Source organism: Buteo buteo, chromosome 4, assembly GCF_964188355.1.
Source record: "Buteo buteo chromosome 4, bButBut1.hap1.1, whole genome shotgun sequence".
NCBI lineage: Eukaryota > Metazoa > Chordata > Aves > Accipitriformes > Accipitridae > Buteo > Buteo buteo.
Window position 1 is genome coordinate 3,372,000 of NC_134174.1, and position 20,671 is coordinate 3,392,670.

The window sequence follows — 20,671 nt, forward strand, 5'->3', positions numbered from 1 at the left end:
AGGGCAAACTTGCATTAGGGAAGATACTACCACAGTCAAGTTTTGCATAACAGGAACTCCCAAACTGCTACAGGTGGTCCCTAAGACTTTTCTAGAGAAAACTGGGATCTGCCATAGTGCCATTTAGAACAAATTCATGATTAATAGGCTTAACAGGTGGCCAAACTGTTGTTTGGTAATATGGAGGGCTCATGTTCAGACTTCTGGAAGGTATAAACAGCTTCCTTCAGAAACACTCAGTGGCCCAAGACATAAAGTAGGGCTATATCTACATATTTGCTTGTTTTTCTTTTAAATGCTCACAATAATACTCCAGCCTTGCAGGCTTTCTTCTTCAAGAGACAGATTCCCTCAGATCATGGCAGTTTGATTCGTGGACTGTAAGACCTTCCCAGTGGTGAAACCACCTTTAGAGGGGAACACACTGGGGCTAACTTTGTTAGACTCCTACCTTTAGGAGTCTAGATCCCCTTATATTTAATGGAGAGAAATGGGAATTTCCACGGAATAAAACTTCTCATCCTATTATCAAAGCAGGTATCAAAAGCAGCTCACATGAATCACATTCTAAAAGTGTTTCTTCTCTGTATTGACTGTGAAAGCATGCTGTAATGTCTAACTCAGGTGTGCACATCGAATGTTTGGTGAGGGGAATCCCACCCATGGAGTCAGGCTGTTCTGCGAGCTTTGAGGACGGACCTGCACTGGGGATTGGGATGGGGTTCTTTGATTCGAGTCTGGTACTCCTTGAATGGACTCATCTGACTGCAGGGCTTGGAGGAAAAGGGCCACTGTTGGAAACAGAAATTAAATATAATGCAGCTATTTATTGATCCGCAGTAACAGGAAGGAAATTGTGAGAACTGGTCAGCAAATTTTGCTGGGAGGATTTGGGGTAGTAGTCTGGGGCAAAAGGCAACAACTTTCAGTGCATAGATTAGCATGTGAATTTGGTAGTTTGTCTTCTCAGTTGAACATGCCCCATACCAATACCAAACCTCTGCCCCATGCAGATTTTATGTCAGTTGGGCCTTGTATCCTGAAATAGATGGGAAAACTAGTTACTGCTGCATCCTCAACTTATGTGGGTGCTAGGTTGTTCCTTGGCCACTGAAGATGCTCTACAAGTCATCAATGTCATGCTACAGGAATGGTCATCTTGAAAGTGTATTACCTGGACAGATGAGCATAGATTTGGGTTCGTTTCTCATTGTGGACATTGTTATCTCTCTAGACCCCATCCCAAAATAGCATGAGAGGACTTTGTGGATGGAATTTAGATCTTTCCAAGCATTCACTTTTGTCCTGTCCAAGACGTAAAGGTTACAGCTAGGTGGCTTTGGCGGGCACCCACTGAGGAACAGTCTACAGCTGGTGTTAGAGCAAAACAGACATCTTCTCAGAGGTTGTAACTGGGCCAGAATAATTTCTAGGAGATGTCAGTGTCACAGAGATCATGTCCCCAGCAAGAGCTGTGGTGGTGAGGAGCGAGAGCAGCTGGAAAACTTCCCATTAATTCATGATTCTGCTTCGCAGCCTCTTCTGCTGGCTCCAACCCTTCCTCCTGGGGCTGGTTTCTTCCTCCTGCAACCTAGAGAGGAAACCCGAGTAGGTGCCTGAGCTGAGGCATGGGAGACCTGGGATTAATGAGTATACAGGCAAGCTGGAGACAGACTGATTAACTGAGAGCCAGTGGGATGAAGCAGAAAGCTAGCCACCAGGCTGGGATGTGAGGGATGTTTTTACTAGCTGCTGTGGGAGCTGGAAAGGTGAGGGAGAGCTCCTCATAAAGGAGGAAGAAAGAGGTTCAATTACATGCTGTAATGGTCCCAGTTCAGTGGGAGGGGGAGCACGTAGCCCTGGGATCTTGACTGCATTTCTGCCTGGCAGCAAGATTTTGCACTTTGTGCCTGGCCTGCTGTTCCTCTCCATGACAAAGCTCAGCTGGGGTGAAGTGATGGGGCTCATCACCACGTCACGATCCTTCAAGCTCTGTGCGTGGCATCTTCCTAGCTCTATGTTGTTCTATAACCAGTGTTTCCCTACCGCAGCACAGTCCTAGAAGCCTTCTTTTTATACCTCAGGCTAGTCAGCAGTGTTTTTCCCCCTGCCACTCAAACTTCTCCTACTCTACAAATAGCCTTGAACAACCTTACAGTAGCCTTAAGCAAGTAGTACCCCATGGGATTGCTGTTGGGAGAGGTGCTCTTATTGTAAAAATGGGCTCCCAACAAACAGAGTTGCTTCAGCTGAGCGTTTTGTTGGGCTTGCAGCAGTACCGCTTACAGGGTTTCTTTCTGCCTGTTAAAAGCAAAGTCCTCACACACCAGCTTGTTCCAGAGGCTGGCAGCATCCCTGGGAACCTCTGGGAATGCGGAGAGCAGAAAGCTGCGTTCAGCTCCCTGTCCCACTGGTGAGCATCTGCAGTCACCCTGCCCGTGAGAGGGGCTGTAAAGAGCATGGGCCAGGCTCTGTAGTTTTTGTGTTTGGTGGGTTTTTTTCCTATCCCAGTGGCTTCCAGATAGAGTTTTCTCCGGTTGAAGAGTCAAAAGCAAATTGTGACTCTGATTTCTTCATTCCCACTGTACTGACTGCTGCTGCGCTAGCTGCCTGGGTCAGATGTCCCCTGTCCTATTGTAAGGTTAGGACCCATCAGACCATAACCATGAGCTGTGTGTCCTGTGTGCATTTTGGAACTAGGTGTCATCAGGGCAGTCCAGCACAACATAGCTGCTCGGGACAGGGAATGGAAAACCCAGAATGAAGCCCGAACTGGTATGTAGTCAGGGCATTGGGACTGGTGAGATTTGTCTCACCACAAGTCCTTTGTTGGTTGGGTTCATGGTCACTCTGTCAACAGAGGTGCTTCTATATGACATTTCAGGTGTTTTTAAGCTGTTCTCTCTCCAAGTACTTCATGATCCGTTTAGCTTGGGAGACAAGGGAACTCATCATTCAGCCTTAGCCAGGGAGATGATAAAGTTCTCTGTGCTCCTGCTTGTTCAACAGTTGCAGTGCAACTCTTTCCTGCCTTCCTTCTAGGCTCGTGTAGGAGGGATGGAGTTCTCCCCAGGGATGGTCTACATCTCTCCAGACAGCCCTCTCAGCTTGCCAGCTATTGTCAGCATTGCGGTGGCCGGCGGCCTCCTCATCATCTTCATCGTGGCTGTGTTGATTGCGTACAAGCGCAAATCCAGAGAAAGCGACCTCACCCTCAAGCGTCTGCAGATGCAGATGGACAACTTGGAGTCCAGGGTCGCACTGGAGTGCAAAGAAGGTAGGATGAGGAAGGAAGGCTGACACTGTGTCACTGTTGGTAGAAGAGAGGCATCCAGCCACAAAGCTTTGAGCCAAAATATCACAGGCAAAAGAAATGTTGAACCCTGTGGGCATGCTCAAGCCTAGATCTAGTCTGACTTTGCCTATTTTCCCTGAGTCCAGCCTTCCTCCACCCTGTCCTAACTGCATTTGCTAACTCACAGTCCAGAGAGAGCCTGTGTTATAAGAAAGGTGAGACTGCTCTTGTCCACCACCTTCTTCCTCTCCACATGTTGCTTCTCCACTTGTGCCTTAGTCTCATACACGTGGATCTGAGGGCCTTTCCCATCATGCTAAGGTTCATCTGGATTGTCATTGCTGCATGAGTTGTTCCCTTTTTGTGTCAGCCTTTGCAGAGCTCCAGACAGATATTCACGAGTTGACAAGCGATTTGGATGGAGCCGGGATCCCTTTCCTTGATTACCGAACCTACACCATGAGGGTGCTTTTCCCTGGCATTGAAGATCATCCAGTCCTGAGGGATCTGGAGGTAAGAAACCAATATCTCCTGCTTCTGGATCCTCTTATGCTTCCCTGTTCTGTCCTGAATGCAAGAGATGTTGTGTCAGTGTTGGGGACGTGATGGCTTACAATGCTGTGTCCTACCAGGGACGAAACAGCACCTCATTAAAAATCCAGGTTGAAAAGGGAAGATGATTGCCTCTATCTTAGATGTTAAATTCTGTTTGATCACTCATCTATTTGTAAAAGTCTCATAGATCTGTGTGCATTAGGTCTACTCTATTAATCTTCTCCTTGGTCTTCATCCTGCTGGAGTTTGTTTTTCAGACTGGATTTATTAGTTACTGCGCTGCAGGCGCCAGGAAAAAACAGTTGCATGGCAGAGCAGCGTACTTGCCTGTGTCACTCCAGCTTTGCATGACACCCACACTACCTAGAGGCCTTTTTTTGCGGCAACACCTACAGAAATAACCTGCGGTCACTGAAGGAGGTTCACCTTTGCCGCTCTCTGTGGTTTGCAGCGAGGTCAGAAACCCACAGCACCAGTCTGCCCGTACTCTGCCCACATCTGCCTTCTCCACCCCAACTCTCTTGACCACAGCGGTGGGACGGCAGCCAGGCGTTGCCCAGCACTGTTGGGGTCTACACACAGCCTGTATTACCTCACTGGAGACAAGGAGTTTGAGGAGACCCCAGGTGAGGTCTGCCCGTGCTGCAAAACTGCTTCAGGCTTTGGCAGATGGACGGGCTCTGCTCGAGGGATACCTGGGCCAGAGAAACAGGGGATACACCATGGCCAAGGCCAGGGAGGCCGTTGGCTGAGCTCTCTGCAAAGTCTTTGGCAAGCTCTGAGCTTCAGAGAGGCTCTGGCATGGGCTGGTGAGATTGCTGGAGGCCAAGGATGGGGTTAGTTGGCAGAAAGGAGGAGCAGGAGCTGGCGCAGGCAACACCGTGCTTGGCTGGCTGTGTAATCAGAGGTGTCTGCTCATCTTTGCTCCTTTCCTTCAGGAGAGCCAAAATTCATCAAACTGTATGGAGAGAAGCATTAAAAAACCTGGTCTGCCAGCAAGGAGGACTTGTGGGATTGGGTAGGAGGCTGAGTTACACATTGACTACTGTACATATTTGCCTTTGGGGTGCAGGTAGAGTGGCCTCGAGCTGCTTTCCTTCAGGAAGAGTAGCTCAGCAGCCTCAGCAAATGAGCACAAGAGAGGAGGGGTGATGTATCTCTCTCTTGCATATGTATACACACACACAAACACCTTCATTATACCCACAGCCAATTTCAATCCCTATATTCATTAACCTCAGCCAGCTGACCACAGAATAGCATCTGACCCCTATAGAGGTTTTAGCATGGATGCTCCCATACGTAGATATATGCAGAGAGACACAGAGCTGATGTTTCAATCTGCCACCTTTGATCTCGTCTTCCTTTCATTTCATTCATCTTTTTTTTTTTCCTTAATCCTCTGTACAGCTTCAACAGCTCTTTCAGTGTCAACTTCTTTGGCTACTAACATATCAGGGAAGGCACTTCCCATTCTCCTCCCTTCTCTGTAGCACCTAGGAGTTGCTATTTATTGCAAAAAGCCCCAGCATAGATCCTGCAGTGAGCAGGTCTTACTTATTTCTGGTTCATTTGCTAATTAACTGCTTCCAGATGCAGTACGAAATACTTTTCTTGCTATTTTTTTTAATTCTCCATAATAACCCGGGGATAGACAATATTAAATGTTCAAGCAAGTGAGTTAAAAATAATTATTGGTAGGGTGGGTGGTAGTTGTTGGTTGGTTGGTTGTCTCAAGCTATTTACTAAGTAATTTATTTGCGGTATGCAAAAAGAATTAAGAGCTCTAATTTCCAGAATGAAAAAGTAATGACTCTTTAAGGGGCCTTGCATAACTTGGTCATCAAAGCATACCTACTTGTTTTGGATTAAAGTGCCAAATCTGGTGGGTTATTAATACATACATGCCTCAGTGACATGTGTTTCTCTGTGTTGAGACCCTCCAGCTTCCAGGGACGCTTTATCAAGGGCTGGAACGGCTTCGGCAACATGGAAGAATGAGTTTGGAGTTCTCTATTTAGGCTCCATTCACATCTAGAGCCAGAAAGACTGGAAAGGGTAAAGCCCACTGTAGACTGCAGAGTCCAGGGTCCGGTGTTGAGGTCCCAAATTGTTCTATAATAAAAACAAGTTCAGCAGCCTCTCACAACTGAGAAATATATTATATTAGAGACTTATCAACCATTCTATCTCCAAACTATTTTGCCTCCCAAGCCCAAGGGTCCTACTGCAGTGGGACCTCCAAGACAGGTCCCAACTCAGGGTGTCCTCTCACACCTTTGTCTACCTAGCTCTTCAAACCAAGGCCCAGCTGCATGATCACCATCTCAGCCACTGCATCTCTTCATTTCCTCAAAACCTGACCCCAGGCTTTCTTCCCCATTCACTTCCTTGCTGCCTCTCCTAGCTTCTTAACGCTGAACACCAAATCTCTGTAAGCAGGTTTCTTGCAGGGATCAAAAAGGTTTTAGGTGAAGATAGAGCGAGTCTTCGGTCTGACTACAATAAAAATATATCATGGTATGGTACCACGTCTAGGCACTAGCAATCTCTTTCTGGTGTACTGTTCAGAGAGGGAAACATAGGATTGGAAAGTCATCTGGCTGGTGGCAAATCATTAGATGACATACGGACTCTCTTCCTTTTTACAGGACTGTACTGTGATGCAGAAGGAACGACTCACCTGCCTGCTAGATGCAAGATTTTTTTTTTTTTAATTGTCTCTGCTGTTTGAAGCAGCTTTTCCTTTTTCCCTGTCTCAGAACTGACTTCTGTTTGATGTCAAAGTGTAGAGTTGGAGGAGCTGGAGGGTTGAGGGCAGAGAGGTAGCAAAGGTTGTGTGACCCATTTGGGGAGGTCTGACAGTGGGTAGTGAGGAAAAGGTATAAACTCCCTTTCTTCTTGCGCAGGTCCCTGGCTATAGGCAAGAACGCGTGGAGAAAGGCCTGAAGCTCTTTGCCCAGCTCATCAATAACAAGGTTTTCCTGCTGTCCTTCATCCGCACGCTGGAGTCCCAGCGCAGCTTCTCCATGCGGGACCGTGGTAATGTGGCCTCGCTGATCATGACCGTGCTGCAGAGCAAGCTGGAGTACGCCACTGATGTCCTCAAACAGCTCTTGGCCGACCTCATAGACAAAAATCTGGAGAGCAAGAACCACCCCAAGCTGCTGCTCCGGAGGTAAGGCTGCCTGGGGCTGCAGTGAGCTGGGCTGGGCAGCTTGTGCCCCGCGGTCTAACATAAACATGCTAGTCATATTTGGAGGAAATGGGGAACTTTGCTTGATTTTTGTTTGTGCAGCAGGGTGTGAAATCAGGACGGTAGACAGCCACAGTTCAACATAACCCCATAGGGCTGGCATGAAGCTGTTTGCAGAGAGGGGTGAATAAGACAAGTAGGGCTGAATGAAGACTGAATCGCTCTCCCTTTCTGGTTTCCTGGTCATTTAAGACTTCCTGACACAGCATGCCTTCTCTTAGAGAACTCATCCTCTTCCTCCCAGCCTCCTCTCTGCGTTTCCTTCCCTTTCAGCAAGTTTGTCTGTAGATCTTGCTCCACCTCATCCCTAACCAAAAAGTAGTCAATGATTAAAAGTTACAGAAAACCTCTGGATTTTCACATGGATCTTCCAGAAAGCTTCATAAGGGCAGCAAGACCCCATGCTTCCTAAGCCTTATTTTGGAATCTTTCTGTGCTTAAGATGTTAATTTATGCTTATGTTTCCTTTTAACCCGAAAACGTCAATTGCATTGCCTGGGACCTATATCACATAGAACGGGCTGTTATATCCCTGGTGTGTGTCAGCTGCTGCTGTCTCCTGCCTGGGACGCGGACTGCCCTGCTTTGTTTCTTGTTCATGAGTTAACTATGGACACATGGAGAGTCTTCTTCAGCTGCACTGTGGGATCCCTGTCTCTCCCTGAGCGGTGATGCTGGGAGCTTGTTGAAGCCAGTGGAAGAGCTGAGCAGGATAACAAAACTGGTTTCATAGAGGGCACGAGTTTGGATTGGTGCTTCTTGGCCAGGTCTAAGGGCTAAACTCCACAGTTCTGTGGAAACCCTCAAATTAAAAATCTACTGCTCTGTAATGAATGTGCTTTCCCTGTCTGGGAAATGCTGCCTCTTCTGCCTTCAGGATCACATTCATCTCCTTTTCACAGTCTGAACCAACCCTTCTGATTCAAGGACCCTAAGTAAAATCAGGAGGAGTCTTCTGGAGAGGAATGGCCTTTGCCACTTGTCAGAGCCAACTCTGAGGAGCCCTCAGATGATTAGGATGGACAGCTTGGGCAGGGAAGAGATCTGTGGTGCCTGCTGGGAGGCTTTTCATCTGGCACACAGCCCACCATGGAGAACCAGCAAAAAAGGGAGCAGAAGGCACTTCCTGGCATTCAGGGCAGCAATGCCAGTGGCAGAGACTGGACTTTGCTTTGGTGTCAGTTGACTCCCTGATGTAATTCAAGGCCTACAGCCTGGCTGGTGACCTCCCTCCAGCTGTCCCCAGGCTTCCACTCAGTGCTTCTCCTCTGATGCTGGATGGCACTGCCTCCTTCCAACTGTCTCCTCCCTTCATTTTCTCCTTTTCTTCCACTTTCTCCATCTCTTTATCTTCCCTGGTTGTTCATTCCTGTCTTGTCCTGAGCATCCCATCTTCCCTCTTTCTCCTTCCTCCAGCTCTTTTTTAACTTTAGTCATCGTTGCTGGGAATGAAGTGTGGCCTTTGGAAGGAGAGCCAGCACACAGAAAAGGCATCTCCACTGTTCCAAGCTCTGAAAACACAAGAAGAAGTCAGAGGTGTGGTTTGTGCTCTGAGATGGAGGTCCTGTACTGAGCAGCACCAGAACAGAGTCTACTGATGAACATGTGAATGGCTCAGTGCCTTGGGATTCAGGTGTTGGTGTGACGTCCCCAGGCAATTATTTGGAGCAGCCGGATTCAACGTGATGCTTCCCCTCCCTCCCTGTGATTCTGTGGATGGAAGGGGATCTTCCAACACCCTTCTGCGGTGTTGGGTTTTGGGGATATTTGACAGGAGGAAGGAGCTGGCTGGAATGATTTTCCCACCTCACCTGTGTCCAATATTCATCCTGCAGGACATCTACAGGCTCAAAGAGATCAAAGTTGTCAGGACAGAGAGCGACAACGCAGCAGGATTTCAGTCCTTTTTCTCATGAGATAAGTTCGTACCGTGTGATGGGTCCCAGGTGTCACACTAGGGAGTGTCGGAAAGAGCACTCCTCTGGGTGATGTTCCCTGCGAGGAGCTCGGACTGTGATGAGCATGGGGACTGCTGGAATTGAATATCATACCATGACCAATGGAGGACAGCAGCTAGGTGACTTTGACCAAGGGGAATACAAGGCAAACAGGCTGGTTTGGACAGAGGCAGTCTCTAGGCAGAGACACAGCAATGATCACTGTAGATGAAGGAAACACAGGATTAATCTGGTAGCAAACTGGGACCATACCACCTCTTTGGTTGCAGGCAAGAAAAGAGGAGCAACAGAAAACACCTCTATTATCATTCCTCCCCCCACCATCCCCACCATAAGTGAGATTTGCCCACAAGAACAGAGAAATCCCTATGGAAACCAGGATAAAGATCAACTGCATTTAGCTGGGGAAGGGACCATGACTTGCTCTGTGTTGGTGTAATAGGGCACTGCCTTCAGGCAAGATTGTTGACTGGTTCCACGTATATAGCTCCAGTGATGCAAACCCTTCCCCTTGCAAGTCTCATGCTCCAGAGGAAGCAAGATCAGCTTTATGCTGAAGGACTAGGGAATCTAAAAGGCAAGCTGCTGTCCTAAGCAAGAACCCCTGTGTGGCTTTGGTGATAGCCAGGACAAGGAAGACCCATTTAATTCATCCAGGCAGGGCCTCTTGCTTTCTTCTTGAGCAACACCAGTGCACATACACAGGTTTATCCTGTGCTCCTGGTGTCCACACCACATTTACAGCTCTGAGCCGGTTCTTCTGTAGGAAAAGTTCACCCTGAGGACTCAAGATGGGTTTTTGTTTGTTTGAGAACAGAGTGTTCAAGGGCAAAAGGATGAGCTCTGTGAATGTGCTACATTGACATATTGAGGAGTATAATCACTCCCAAATGCCAGGGAGATAGTCAGTGCCAGATAACTATTCTCTGGTGATTCAGAACTGTCTGTCTTAAGTATTTATACAGCCTACTTGTCATATGGCCTAACTCTGAGCTCCTCATATTTGATGGATTTATCGTCCCTGAACTCCTCTGAGAAGGTTCCCTCAAATGTTGTCATCTCCCTTTCATTGATGGAGAAACTGCAAAACAGACATACAGAGACATCCCTAGTCACAGAGGAATCAACAGGGCAGTAAGGATGTGCCTGCCTGCAGGTTTCCTAAATCCAAAGCTGAAACAGAGAACCTAGGATGTGCTTAATCCTGATGGTGTCATGCCAGGCTTTCCATGGGGCTCAGAGATCTAGGCAGTAAGATGGATAAAGTGAATCTTTTGACTAGCCCTTTAATATTAACAGCATGACTAACTCATTTCCGATTTGCTTTTTCTCCCTGGCTGATTTTAGGACAGAGTCTGTGGCTGAGAAAATGCTCACCAACTGGTTCACGTTCCTTCTGTACAAGTTCCTCAAGGTAAGAGAAGCAGCATGCCTGGATGAACAGCTGCTTTAATACATTTCTTCTTGGTGAGGTTTAGTTGGGGAAAAAACTTCCTAGATATAAAGGAAAAGGCTTTTTTTCTCTGGAGGGAGCTCACTGCCTAATGGGAGAGGGGCTGTTTTCTGATCCAGGGAAAACAAAGAGGGACACTTCGTTAGAGAGGCAGCCTGTTGGTCTTACTCCTGTACAGAGGTGGGATCTAAGGGTCAGTGCTGAAATGTGAAGGATTTCAGAGCCTGATGGAGACCTATATTGAAAATGCTCTCCTTTTACTAGCAGACTCAGATCTCCATCATGTGGTGACCCATATATTCAGTCCATAGTGGCTGGAGATCTCCTCCCACCCCAGTTCAGTGCCTCCATCATGCCCTGTGCCTCCATCATACTTATCTGCTTTACGCACACTGCAACCAGATCCCTGCTTAGTTTAATTTAGGCCTGAGCCCAAGCTCTTCTTGCCGTTAGGCTGTCTCAAGCCTGCCCTGGGCACGGCCACGTACCCTCTGAGTACAGAGGGCTGGATTCAATACACCATGTCAATCCGATTGCTGCATCCAGAACCCAGCACGGGCTGAGGCTGTTGCTGCTTTGTATCCCAGAGGGAAGTAGCATCGACTTTGTAGGACACTCATCAGCAAAAGAGTGAAAAGACTTGAGACACCCCCTGAGCCCTCTCGGTCCTCCTGGAGGGTCTCCTTGAGGTGGTGTGTAGTAAAAAAAAAAAGAAGACTTTCAGCCTTTGAGAACTGCTGCTGTCTGCTGGGTGGTGGCAGCTTCCTCCTGGGGACCCACAGTGAGCTTCAAGCATGATAATTGCTGTGGCACCAGCATTTTTGGAAGGAGCTGAGCTCTGCACCGTCTTTTCTACTCCCAATGCAGTTGCTAGATATCCTTACACCTTACAGCCCTGTTTGGATAGAATAGCCACCCTCTGCCTGGCAATTCAAGGCTTTACAAATCAATCCCATTCCCCTGAGCCTTTCTCAGGCACAACCAGTCCAAGGATGAACACATGGGAAAGTTTTGTAGGTCTCTGGAAGGTAATTTCAGTGACTTCAGTATCAGATTCCTGCTTTCAGCTGAAAGGAAAGGATATAAGGAGGTGACTCTCTAAAGAGCTGCTTTTATAATAGGCTTTTTTCACCCCACTCAGCTGCTTGTCTTCTTGCCTTAGCCTGAACAGAGGCCTGATAAGGGCAAGAGACAGGCACACAGAAGCAATATGCTGCTGGCAGATAAGCTAATTAAGTGGGAGACAGGTGTAGGAACTGAGAAAGGGGCCACTTTGCTTCAGATTGTTAACTTGTTTTTGCTGGGATTTACACTAGAGGAAAATGACCTCGCTCGTTGAGTTGGGACACACTGCAAGAGGAGAGGGCAAGGTGGGGAGGAGGGGAGGAAGGATGGAGAGATGAAGGGGAAGGGAGGCAATAGAAGGACGCATGAGGAGGGGTGTGTGAGGGAGGGCAGCAAGGGAGAAGAGGCTAGGAGAAGTGTGGGAAGAGCAGTGCAGTGAGTGCAAATGATGGGAAGGAGAAACTAGGGAGAGGTGTGCTTTGCTGACCCTGCCTGTGGGCTGCTTGTTGCTGTTCTGTGCTTGGCCCCACATATCTGACATCACCGACGCGACCGTACAGATCCAGGGGTACATCTCCCTGGGTCAAGGAGCGGCTTCTGTCCGAGCATCCCTATTTTCCTCCAGCAAAAGAGTGCGTGGGGACACTGTGGAGTCTGCCCAGACACCCGGGACGGGGCACCAGTGTCCATCTCCCTTTCAGACCTGTCTCCAGGTCCTCTGGGACCCATCCCACCCCTTGCTCCAGCGCAAAGCTCTGGCCTGGTGACAATCACTTGAACAGCCCCTACAAGGCTCTGCTAGCCCCAACGTTGCCAGGGATCGCTTTGTCCTGTGACAGGACACTCGAGAGGGCTGGTTGCACTCTGTGGAAGTGGAAAGTTACCACTGTTCCTGGGCTGTGTGGAACAGATTGATTCCCACTGATGCATCTGTCTCGAATGATTGGGGATGGCAAGCTGTGGCAGTCATTGAGACGCTAGGTAGTTTGGGTTCTCACCTCCGTTTCTCCTGTTTTGCCTCATGGTTGTCTCTCACCCCTGCAGGAGTGTGCTGGCGAGCCTCTGTTCTCCCTTTTCTGTGCCATCAAGCAGCAGATGGAAAAGGGTCCCATCGACTCGATCACTGGGGAGGCCCGGTACTCGCTGAGTGAGGACAAGCTTATCCGACAGCAGATTGATTACAAGACACTGGTGAGTGCTCTGAGCACACCTTCCAATGGGCTTGTCCAGCCTCTTCTAGAAAAAGGGGATTTAGAGAAAAGAAGCCAGTGATGGGCAAGCTGACCCTCTGGGAGACAATTTATTTGAGCAACCCAGCAGGGTAACCCTGCTGAAGACTGACTAGTCACATCCTCTAACGCAGCGAGGTTTATGGCTGAAGCATCTGCTTGCACAGCACGTTTGCAAAGGCGGCTGCCCTGCCCCGTGCCCAGAGCATCTCCAGCTCCCCAAAGGCATTGCCTGGTCTCTGAAAGCATCTGCACTCCTTGCAGGGTAGACTGACAGTGCCAATCCTTTACCATTGCTTGGATTAGGTGAGGTCCGGGAGCACTGGAGGACAAGCGTGAACCTTGTCTCATGAATATGCCTGCGAATGTGAAGACAATAGATATGGGCAATTTACTCCATTCTGTTAGGCAAAATACTTCCTAGTATCTACCCCTTTTCCCTGGAGTGATGCTGTGGTGGGTTGACCCTGGCTGGATGCCAGGTGCCCACCAAAGCTGCTCTATCACTCCCCTCCTCAGCTGGACAGGGGAGAGAAAATATAATGAAAGGCTCGTGGGTCAAGATAAGGACAGGGAGGTCAAACAGCAATTACTGTCTCGGGCAAACCAGACTCAACTTGGGGAAATTAGTTTAATTTATTACCAAAAAATCAGAGTAGGGTAATGAGGAATAAAACTAAATCTTAAAAACACCTTCCTCCCACCCCTCCCTTCTTCCCGGGCACAACTTCCCTCCTAAATTCTCTGCCTCCTCCCCTCAGTGGCACAGGGGGACAGGGAATGGGGGTTGTGGTCAGTCCATCACACCTTGTCTCTGCCGCTCCTTCCTCCTCAGGGGGAGGACTCCTTACTCGTCCCCTGCTCCAGCGTGGGGTCCCTCCTACAGGAGACAGTTCTCCTTGAACTTCTCCAACGTGGGTCCTTCCCACAGGCTGAAGTTCTTCACAAACTGCTCCAGCGCAGCTCCCTTCCACAGGCTGCAGTCCTTCAGGCACAGCCTGCTCCAGCGCGGGCTTCCCATGGGGTCACAGCCAAATCCATTATCCCAGAGGCGCTGCCACCATCGCTGATGGGCTCGGCCTTGGCCAGCAGCGGGTCCGTCTTGGAGCTTCTAGCAGCTTCTCACAGAAGCCACCCCTGTAGCCCCCCCCGCTACCAAAACCTTGCCACGCAGACCCAATATTGGTGCCCACCCTTCCAACATCCCTCTGAGTTGTAAGTCAAGGGTAACAACTCTTCCTACAGCAGAAAGGTGGGGTTGTCACCGCAAGTTATCACTACCCTGAGCAATTCCCTGGGAGGAGCTGATGTCCATGGTGGGTTTCCTTCCTCCTGACTCTGGGGTCCCCCCAGGGGAATGTTCATCCCGCATCTCCCCATCACCCGCTCCCTTCTCCCCGGTCCCCAGCACCAGCGGCAGAGCTGCCCAGCGCCCAGTCCCGGCACACCAAGATCTGGTGTTTGCTGGGCAGTGCCTGCCCGGGGCGGCAGCCCTTGGCCATGCAGGGTGTCCCCAGCGCTGAGCTCAGGCAGGTCGGGCACGAGTCCTTGGCCATGGGACACTTGCCATCACAGGGACACCCGGCTCGGGGCACGGCGAGACCAGAGATGTCCGGAGACCTTGCGGTGTCGGGTCAGTGTAAAGCCGGTGGTCTTCTGCTAGTGATGGCAAAAAATCACATTTACCAGGTTCCAGATTCAGCCCAGACTCTAGAGCACTGGGAGGTTTGGATCTGGAGACTCAGTTTTAAAATATAAAATGTAAAATCTGATGAAGATCTAAGATCTGGCTCAGGTCTCAGTTCACTTTTCAATCCAGTCTCATAAGGACAGTTTTTCTGCAGTGAGTTATGCAGAGACTTTCTACATGTAAATGGCAAGAAATATGAGACCGATTTGTTCATACTCCCTTGTAACCAAGGTATTTGACAGCTTGTACTCCAACAGTCATTTTCTATCTCACAAAGCAGTCTGAGGACAGTCCTCCTTTCTGATTTTCACTGCCAGTCAATCACAGGGAACTTGCAGAAGTGAATGGTGCTACATCCACAGACGACTGAGCTTGTGGAAGGATTTAGAACCCATGACTGTATTTTGGTCGGTAGTACAAATGCTGATTGTACTTTTATTTCTTCCACGCAACTTGGATCCTGTCGATTCAGATCTTTATACAAATTTGGATTACAGTTCTTATCTTTTAATGGTTGTCTAGCATATGCATAGAGCAGCCATGTCAGAGCCCTGTTCTGAATGCAGAACATCCTGACGGTAGCAGAATGGGCCTGAATTAATTAAATGACACCCGGCTCGGGGCACGGCAAGTCCAGAGACGTCCGGAGACCCTGCGGTGTTGGGTCAGTGCAAAGCCCATGGCCTTCTGCGAGTGACAGCAAAAAGTTTTTATGAGGCTATATTGCAGGGATCTTCTCTAGGATAATCGTCACCAGAAAAAAAATTAAACCCCTGTCTCTCCAGTGAAGATTTCAGCATTAGGGGAAATGTTGGAGGTACACAGTGGAGGGACCTATTAGGTCTTCTCTAGAGCTAATGCAACCATTCCTCTTGAACAACTGCAAGTCAAAGAAAAATGAACTCGATTTAAAGATTTCAAGGGAAAGAAAATTAATCCCTGTCACTGAGTCATTTGATTCAAAATGTAATTGTTTGCATGGTGAAAGATATACACTGCCTATGTTCAGCTTTAGCTTCTGCTCTGAGATTACACCCCCTTCCCACTTGATTAAAGAGCATCAATTAAAGAGCATTAGATATCTCTTCTTAGTCTGTGTGTGGGCCTTCACTTTTTCCTGGATACAATAAATCCACTGAGCTTCTAAGTCTCTGTGGGATGAAGAACACTTTCCAAGTCTTCAATGACCCTTGTAATTTCTTTATTTCCCATTTCTTTGCTCTTGGAAAACACCAACCCCAAATTTTAGGAAAGTCAGAAGATGCTCTGAACTTAGCAGATTATTTTATTTGCACCTTCAATTGGAAGACATTCATCTTCCTTAACTTTAGCTAACTTTAAGAGCTGTGTCCAGTCGAAATTACTTCCTTGACCTGTCTTAGATCTTAACTCAGGTGAGCTGACACTAGAAATGCCTGCTTCAGTAACTACAGACAGTCTAGAGCTGAGCTTTGATTGAATCCCAGTCTGACGAGGGGACAGACTTTATTCTTAAATAAGACCACAATTTTATTTTGCATATTCAAAACGTGACTTTCCTATTAAATCAGCAGCGTAGTGCTTCTTTTCTATTATGTGTGGTTGTCTAGCAATTTGGATGCCTGATCTCACACAGAGAGAGTGAGCAAAAGGAAGAAAATTGCAGACACAGAGTGATCACTTTCACCAAAGGAAATCCCTCCGATCCTTTTAGGCTTGATATAACGCAGCCAGCAAAGGGTAGTAATTATACATCAGCCTGAACAAAGCTCTCCTCCATTCGCTTTGTGTCGTTTGATGTTAATCAGCTCTCCCTCTTACATCTCAAGAGCAGACAAATATATCCTGATAGGAATCTCAGCAGATTTACAGAGATCAGCTTCGGTGAAGGAGATTAAGAAGAAGCAGAATATGAATAGGATTGTTCTTGCTTTCTGTTTCTCTTTATTTTTGTTATATTTTGTCCTTTCTCTACCTTCCTTAAGCAGTCTGTCATCTTTTATTAGAAATATATAGTAATGAAATAAAGCAAAAACTGATTCAGTATTTGTAATATAGGAACTCCCTCAATGTCTTCTGCTTTCTACCAAATGTACCTGGTCACCACTGTGAGTTTGCAGTGTGTGTGGCTAAAATTCTCTGGGTTGTTCACATTTCATGAGTGCTAGATAGCTGCTTGACTGAGTTAAATCACAATTCCAGCAGTGTGGCATATTGAAACAGGCTGTTTATTGTCATTATTCCAGGAAGCCAAGGCCGGGGCTTCTTTTGGAAGGCATTTATTCTTTAGCCTGCGTTAATCATGACCAACTATTTTAAGTCATGGTTTCGAATATGGTTTGAGTGAAAAGCAGATCCAAAGAAATTGACTTATCCAGGGAGAAAAAAGAAGACAGAGCACTTGCAGACATCTGGAATTACTGATTTTACAATACACACCTCATTCGCTAAATTTAGATTGTTTCAGTCTGACTTCTTTCCAAACCAAATAGCTCCGACTTGCTGTCTGCCAGGTCCTACAGTTCTCTGAGGAAGCAGCCTCAATGTCCTAGGGTCTTTGCACTCTTTAACAACTTCTGTACTTACGAGGGATTTTTCAGTGCAGTAGAAACTAAGCTAGTTACAGATGTGATTTGCTAGAATAAATGTGTTGCAACTAAACAGTAGGTCTTCTCCCAAGCTGTATAACTCAGAGAAACACCCTCTTGTGTTAATGTCTTCGCTAGCAGTCAGTGCTCATCACCTCTGGTCTGCAGCATTATTAAAAACCCAGCTAGATTATTCCATCTATGTGAGACAGGAAGATCTCATCCCTGCTGACTGCCATCTGCCTTTGCCAGAATCCATGATTTTTTAACCGTTCACCAAAACAGAGTCCAGATGCAAAAGCCTCACTCCCTACTGCCACTGCTCCGCTGTCACCGGGAGATGAAAGACCATCCATCTCCTGCGTCAGCTTCATTTCTGTTGATACAAATAATGCAGGGGAGCAAAGACCTCGATGTGTGTTGGAAGCTGTCAAGAGCATTGGCTAATTAGTGCTTGGGGGGGGTAGGCGGGAGCTGCCCAGTACATCTCGAGCAGTGGCATGCTCTGCGTGGTCCCCGCACACCTCGGTGGCTCCAGGGCTGAAAGCCTAATCAGATCATCTCTTCTGACAACATATTCCAGATAGATAAAGATACTTTCAGCTGCCTTTGGTTAAGGCTTTTCAGGGAATTTTGGTGGCAGGGTGGAAGCCACTGCCAAGGTATCAGAAGACTCTCGTATGCTTGGCTTTTCTGGGAGTCCTTCTCCTCTTTGTTCACTGCCAAGCCTTGCTGTATGCTAGCCCCCTTGAACCTTCCTTAGATCAGTCTAGAAGGGAGAGAAAGGTGTCTGTCCCTGGGACAGAAGCTGTAGTCACATCCTGGTCTCAGGGCAGAGCCCTCAAACACTGCAGAGAACTCAGAGCCAGGGTGGCCATATGAGTAATCACAAGCTGTGCCTTTATTATTTGAGTGCCAGTAATCTGTAGCAGCGATCAGGGCTTAGCTGTGCTGAGCATTGCATGTATGTGTATAGAGATGGGTCACGGCTGGAAGGGCTGACAGACAAAAAAAGCCCAAGGATGTAGAAAAAAAGTCAATAAATACAAATCCAGTGAGATGACATACCCAACACAGTCAGTGGGAGAGCAGGGCTCAGAGGTGACTGCTCTGCTTGCTCCCAGTCCCATACCTTTTCACATTGACCCCACAACTGGCACCTTCCTTATGCTATGCTGACACAGACCTCAATGCCTGACAGAACAGCAGGGCCAAGTACTGGAGTCCTCTCAGTGGCAAAACATTCAGCATCTCCTTGAGCGACACTGGAGTCTCCTCTCCCCTTCATCCACCTCGCTGGCTCTGCCCCATAGGGCTCAACGGCAGGGGATGGGTGGTGGAGTAGTAACAGTAAATGCATTCAGGAGAACAGCATCGTAAAACTTCCCTCAGAGTGACTAATCGCTAGGAATACAACACAGGCCATCTCAGGGGTCTCTTCCCCACCAGCTGACATCAAAGATTGTGTTGACGTAGCTGAGCAGCACTGCAGGAGCGATGGGAGTAGTTTCCTGTCTTACTTTGGTTGTATGAGGACAGGTCTGGGTTGAAGCACAAAGCAAACCTTACTCTTCCAGTGAGACTGGAACACCTGAGCCCTGCTAAATCGATGAAGCCAATGCTTAGATTTTTTTCTTCTCCTGGTCATCCCCTACCAGGGATAATCTACAGAAGCCCAGAGTGACAACAGAGGAAACCCTTGGGAGGATTCCCACAGAAGTGGTAGGAATGTCTCCATTGCAAACACCTCATTACAATTAGGAGCTTCAGTCTGTTGGAAGGGCAGCAGAGATTTTCAATCTGTGGTGTAAGGATGACTTATATAGGGCCCATGACAATCTCCAGAGAACAGCTGTTTAGTGGGTGCAATACACAGATGCACCCTGCAAAATTCCTGAAGTCTTTCTACGGAGAAAAGTTTAGTCCTCCACAAGAGAACAGTTGGAAAACCCCAACTGAAAGCTGTTGTGCAGCCTGGGGCATATATGCCAAAGCCACTGTGCTCTGGGAAAGGTGTGGGTTTCTGTAAGCAATGCTTGAAATCCCTAAAATGTTGAAAGGAGCCTCTTGACTGTCATTCAAATGAACACACTGGAGTTCAGGGGTTTACAGGTACTAGCAGCTGCCCCCATCTATGCTTGAAACCACTGAGAACAAACCTCTCTCTGCACAGTCCTTTTAAATATTGTCTTCCCTGCTCCTTCTTCTTTCAATGGAGCTGGAAAAGAAGCAAGCAAGGACTACTGTAGTCAGAGCATGAATGATTGTGGCTCACTCAGGCAGAGTTTTCCTGCCACCTTCCAATGTTAGCACCCTGTGAAATTCAAGGACGACCAAGTTATAAGAGCAAATCACCACTGTCAGCTTCCAGCTGGATGATGGTCCTCATGGCATGGTGGATATTGGTGTGGTGGACACTAGTCAACGCCTGCAGGAGATGTTGGGTCTTCTGGACCAGATGTTGGCCTGGCAAGGTAGCCCAGATTATTTTATAGAGCACTAAGTGCTTTCATGTGGGGAACTGAACTGAACCCTAGGTGTTTGCATTAGAGATGAATCACACTACGGAGCTTGCTCTGACTGACATCATCTCATTTCACCTCAGCTGAGCTCAGATCACTGAGACCTGCAGAGTAACTTGGTCTCCAGAATCACATATGACCCCCATAGCACTCTCAAAAGAGCTGTCCTAGCCTGCCATCACTTCTGCATTTCCCTGTGTATAATGGGAGGAGGACAACTAGTAACCACAACACTGGTTGCATTTCAGCGGTGCTTTTTATGTATAGTTCTGTGATCCTTTGAGATGAAAGATGCCACAGAACTGTAAATCTGTGCCATTGTTATTATTATCTGAATTGATGCTGCTTCAATACTCCTGGAAGTGACATATAAATAATAGCATTATGATCTAATCAATATCTCATATTTACATCTCCCCTTTCATCCAGGAAGATCACAGAGCTCTTTGTAAGCAATATCTTCACAAGTCCCTCTTAGTTGAGCATAACAGCACCAAAGGGAGCCTGGTGAGCCAATATATAATTATACTGATATGATTTCACCCAGTTTCAAGGCACTTTGAGATCCCACTGCATCTTAGTAGGTTAAGATGGAAAATGATGGAGGGTCCAGTACCTATTGCGTACTACAGAAGGGAATTTACAGTCAAGGCAGAATTTGTCTAAGGCACCAAAACTAACATGTCTGTACTTGTAAAAGTGGCACAGGAACATTTAATGACCGTATATAGCCAGGAGCATCACTGAACACTTCTTCCAAGTGCAAAGGTGGTAAGTTTGTAAAAGTTTATAGACTTCACACTCCTGTAACCAGAAGAGAGCAGAATGCTCGACATAGACATGGCCAAGAGTTAGCAGGCAGATTGCTGTTAAATGCTGTGTGTATAAAAGGTATCCCGCCCGCCGTCGCCACCCCATATGCTTTGCATTTACTTTTGGACAGAGTCTTTGGAGAAAATTATATTCTCCTAAGAAATGAGAGGCCTCTCTAGTTGGGTCAATTTTCTTGTTCTATATGTGAAAGCAGAAGTTGTTGCTGTTTTGTGTTTCGTTTTTTAAGAAGCCCTGCATTTCAAATCAA

At 47.5% G+C, this 20,671-nt stretch overlaps 1 protein-coding gene across 1 annotated transcript in view; it reads left to right on the top strand.

Annotated features, from left to right (window-relative positions):
- Positions 1 to 20,671, top strand: part of PLXNA4 (plexin A4) — a 445,628-nt gene that overhangs the window by 394,802 nt on the left and 30,155 nt on the right. Inside the window, exons 20-24 of the mRNA XM_075024595.1 lie at positions 3,043 to 3,277; positions 3,666 to 3,808; positions 6,760 to 7,028; positions 10,412 to 10,478; positions 12,627 to 12,773. Coding sequence (XP_074880696.1) covers positions 3,043 to 3,277; positions 3,666 to 3,808; positions 6,760 to 7,028; positions 10,412 to 10,478; positions 12,627 to 12,773 — 861 coding nt within the window. The remainder of the gene's footprint in view (positions 1 to 3,042; positions 3,278 to 3,665; positions 3,809 to 6,759; positions 7,029 to 10,411; positions 10,479 to 12,626; positions 12,774 to 20,671) is intronic.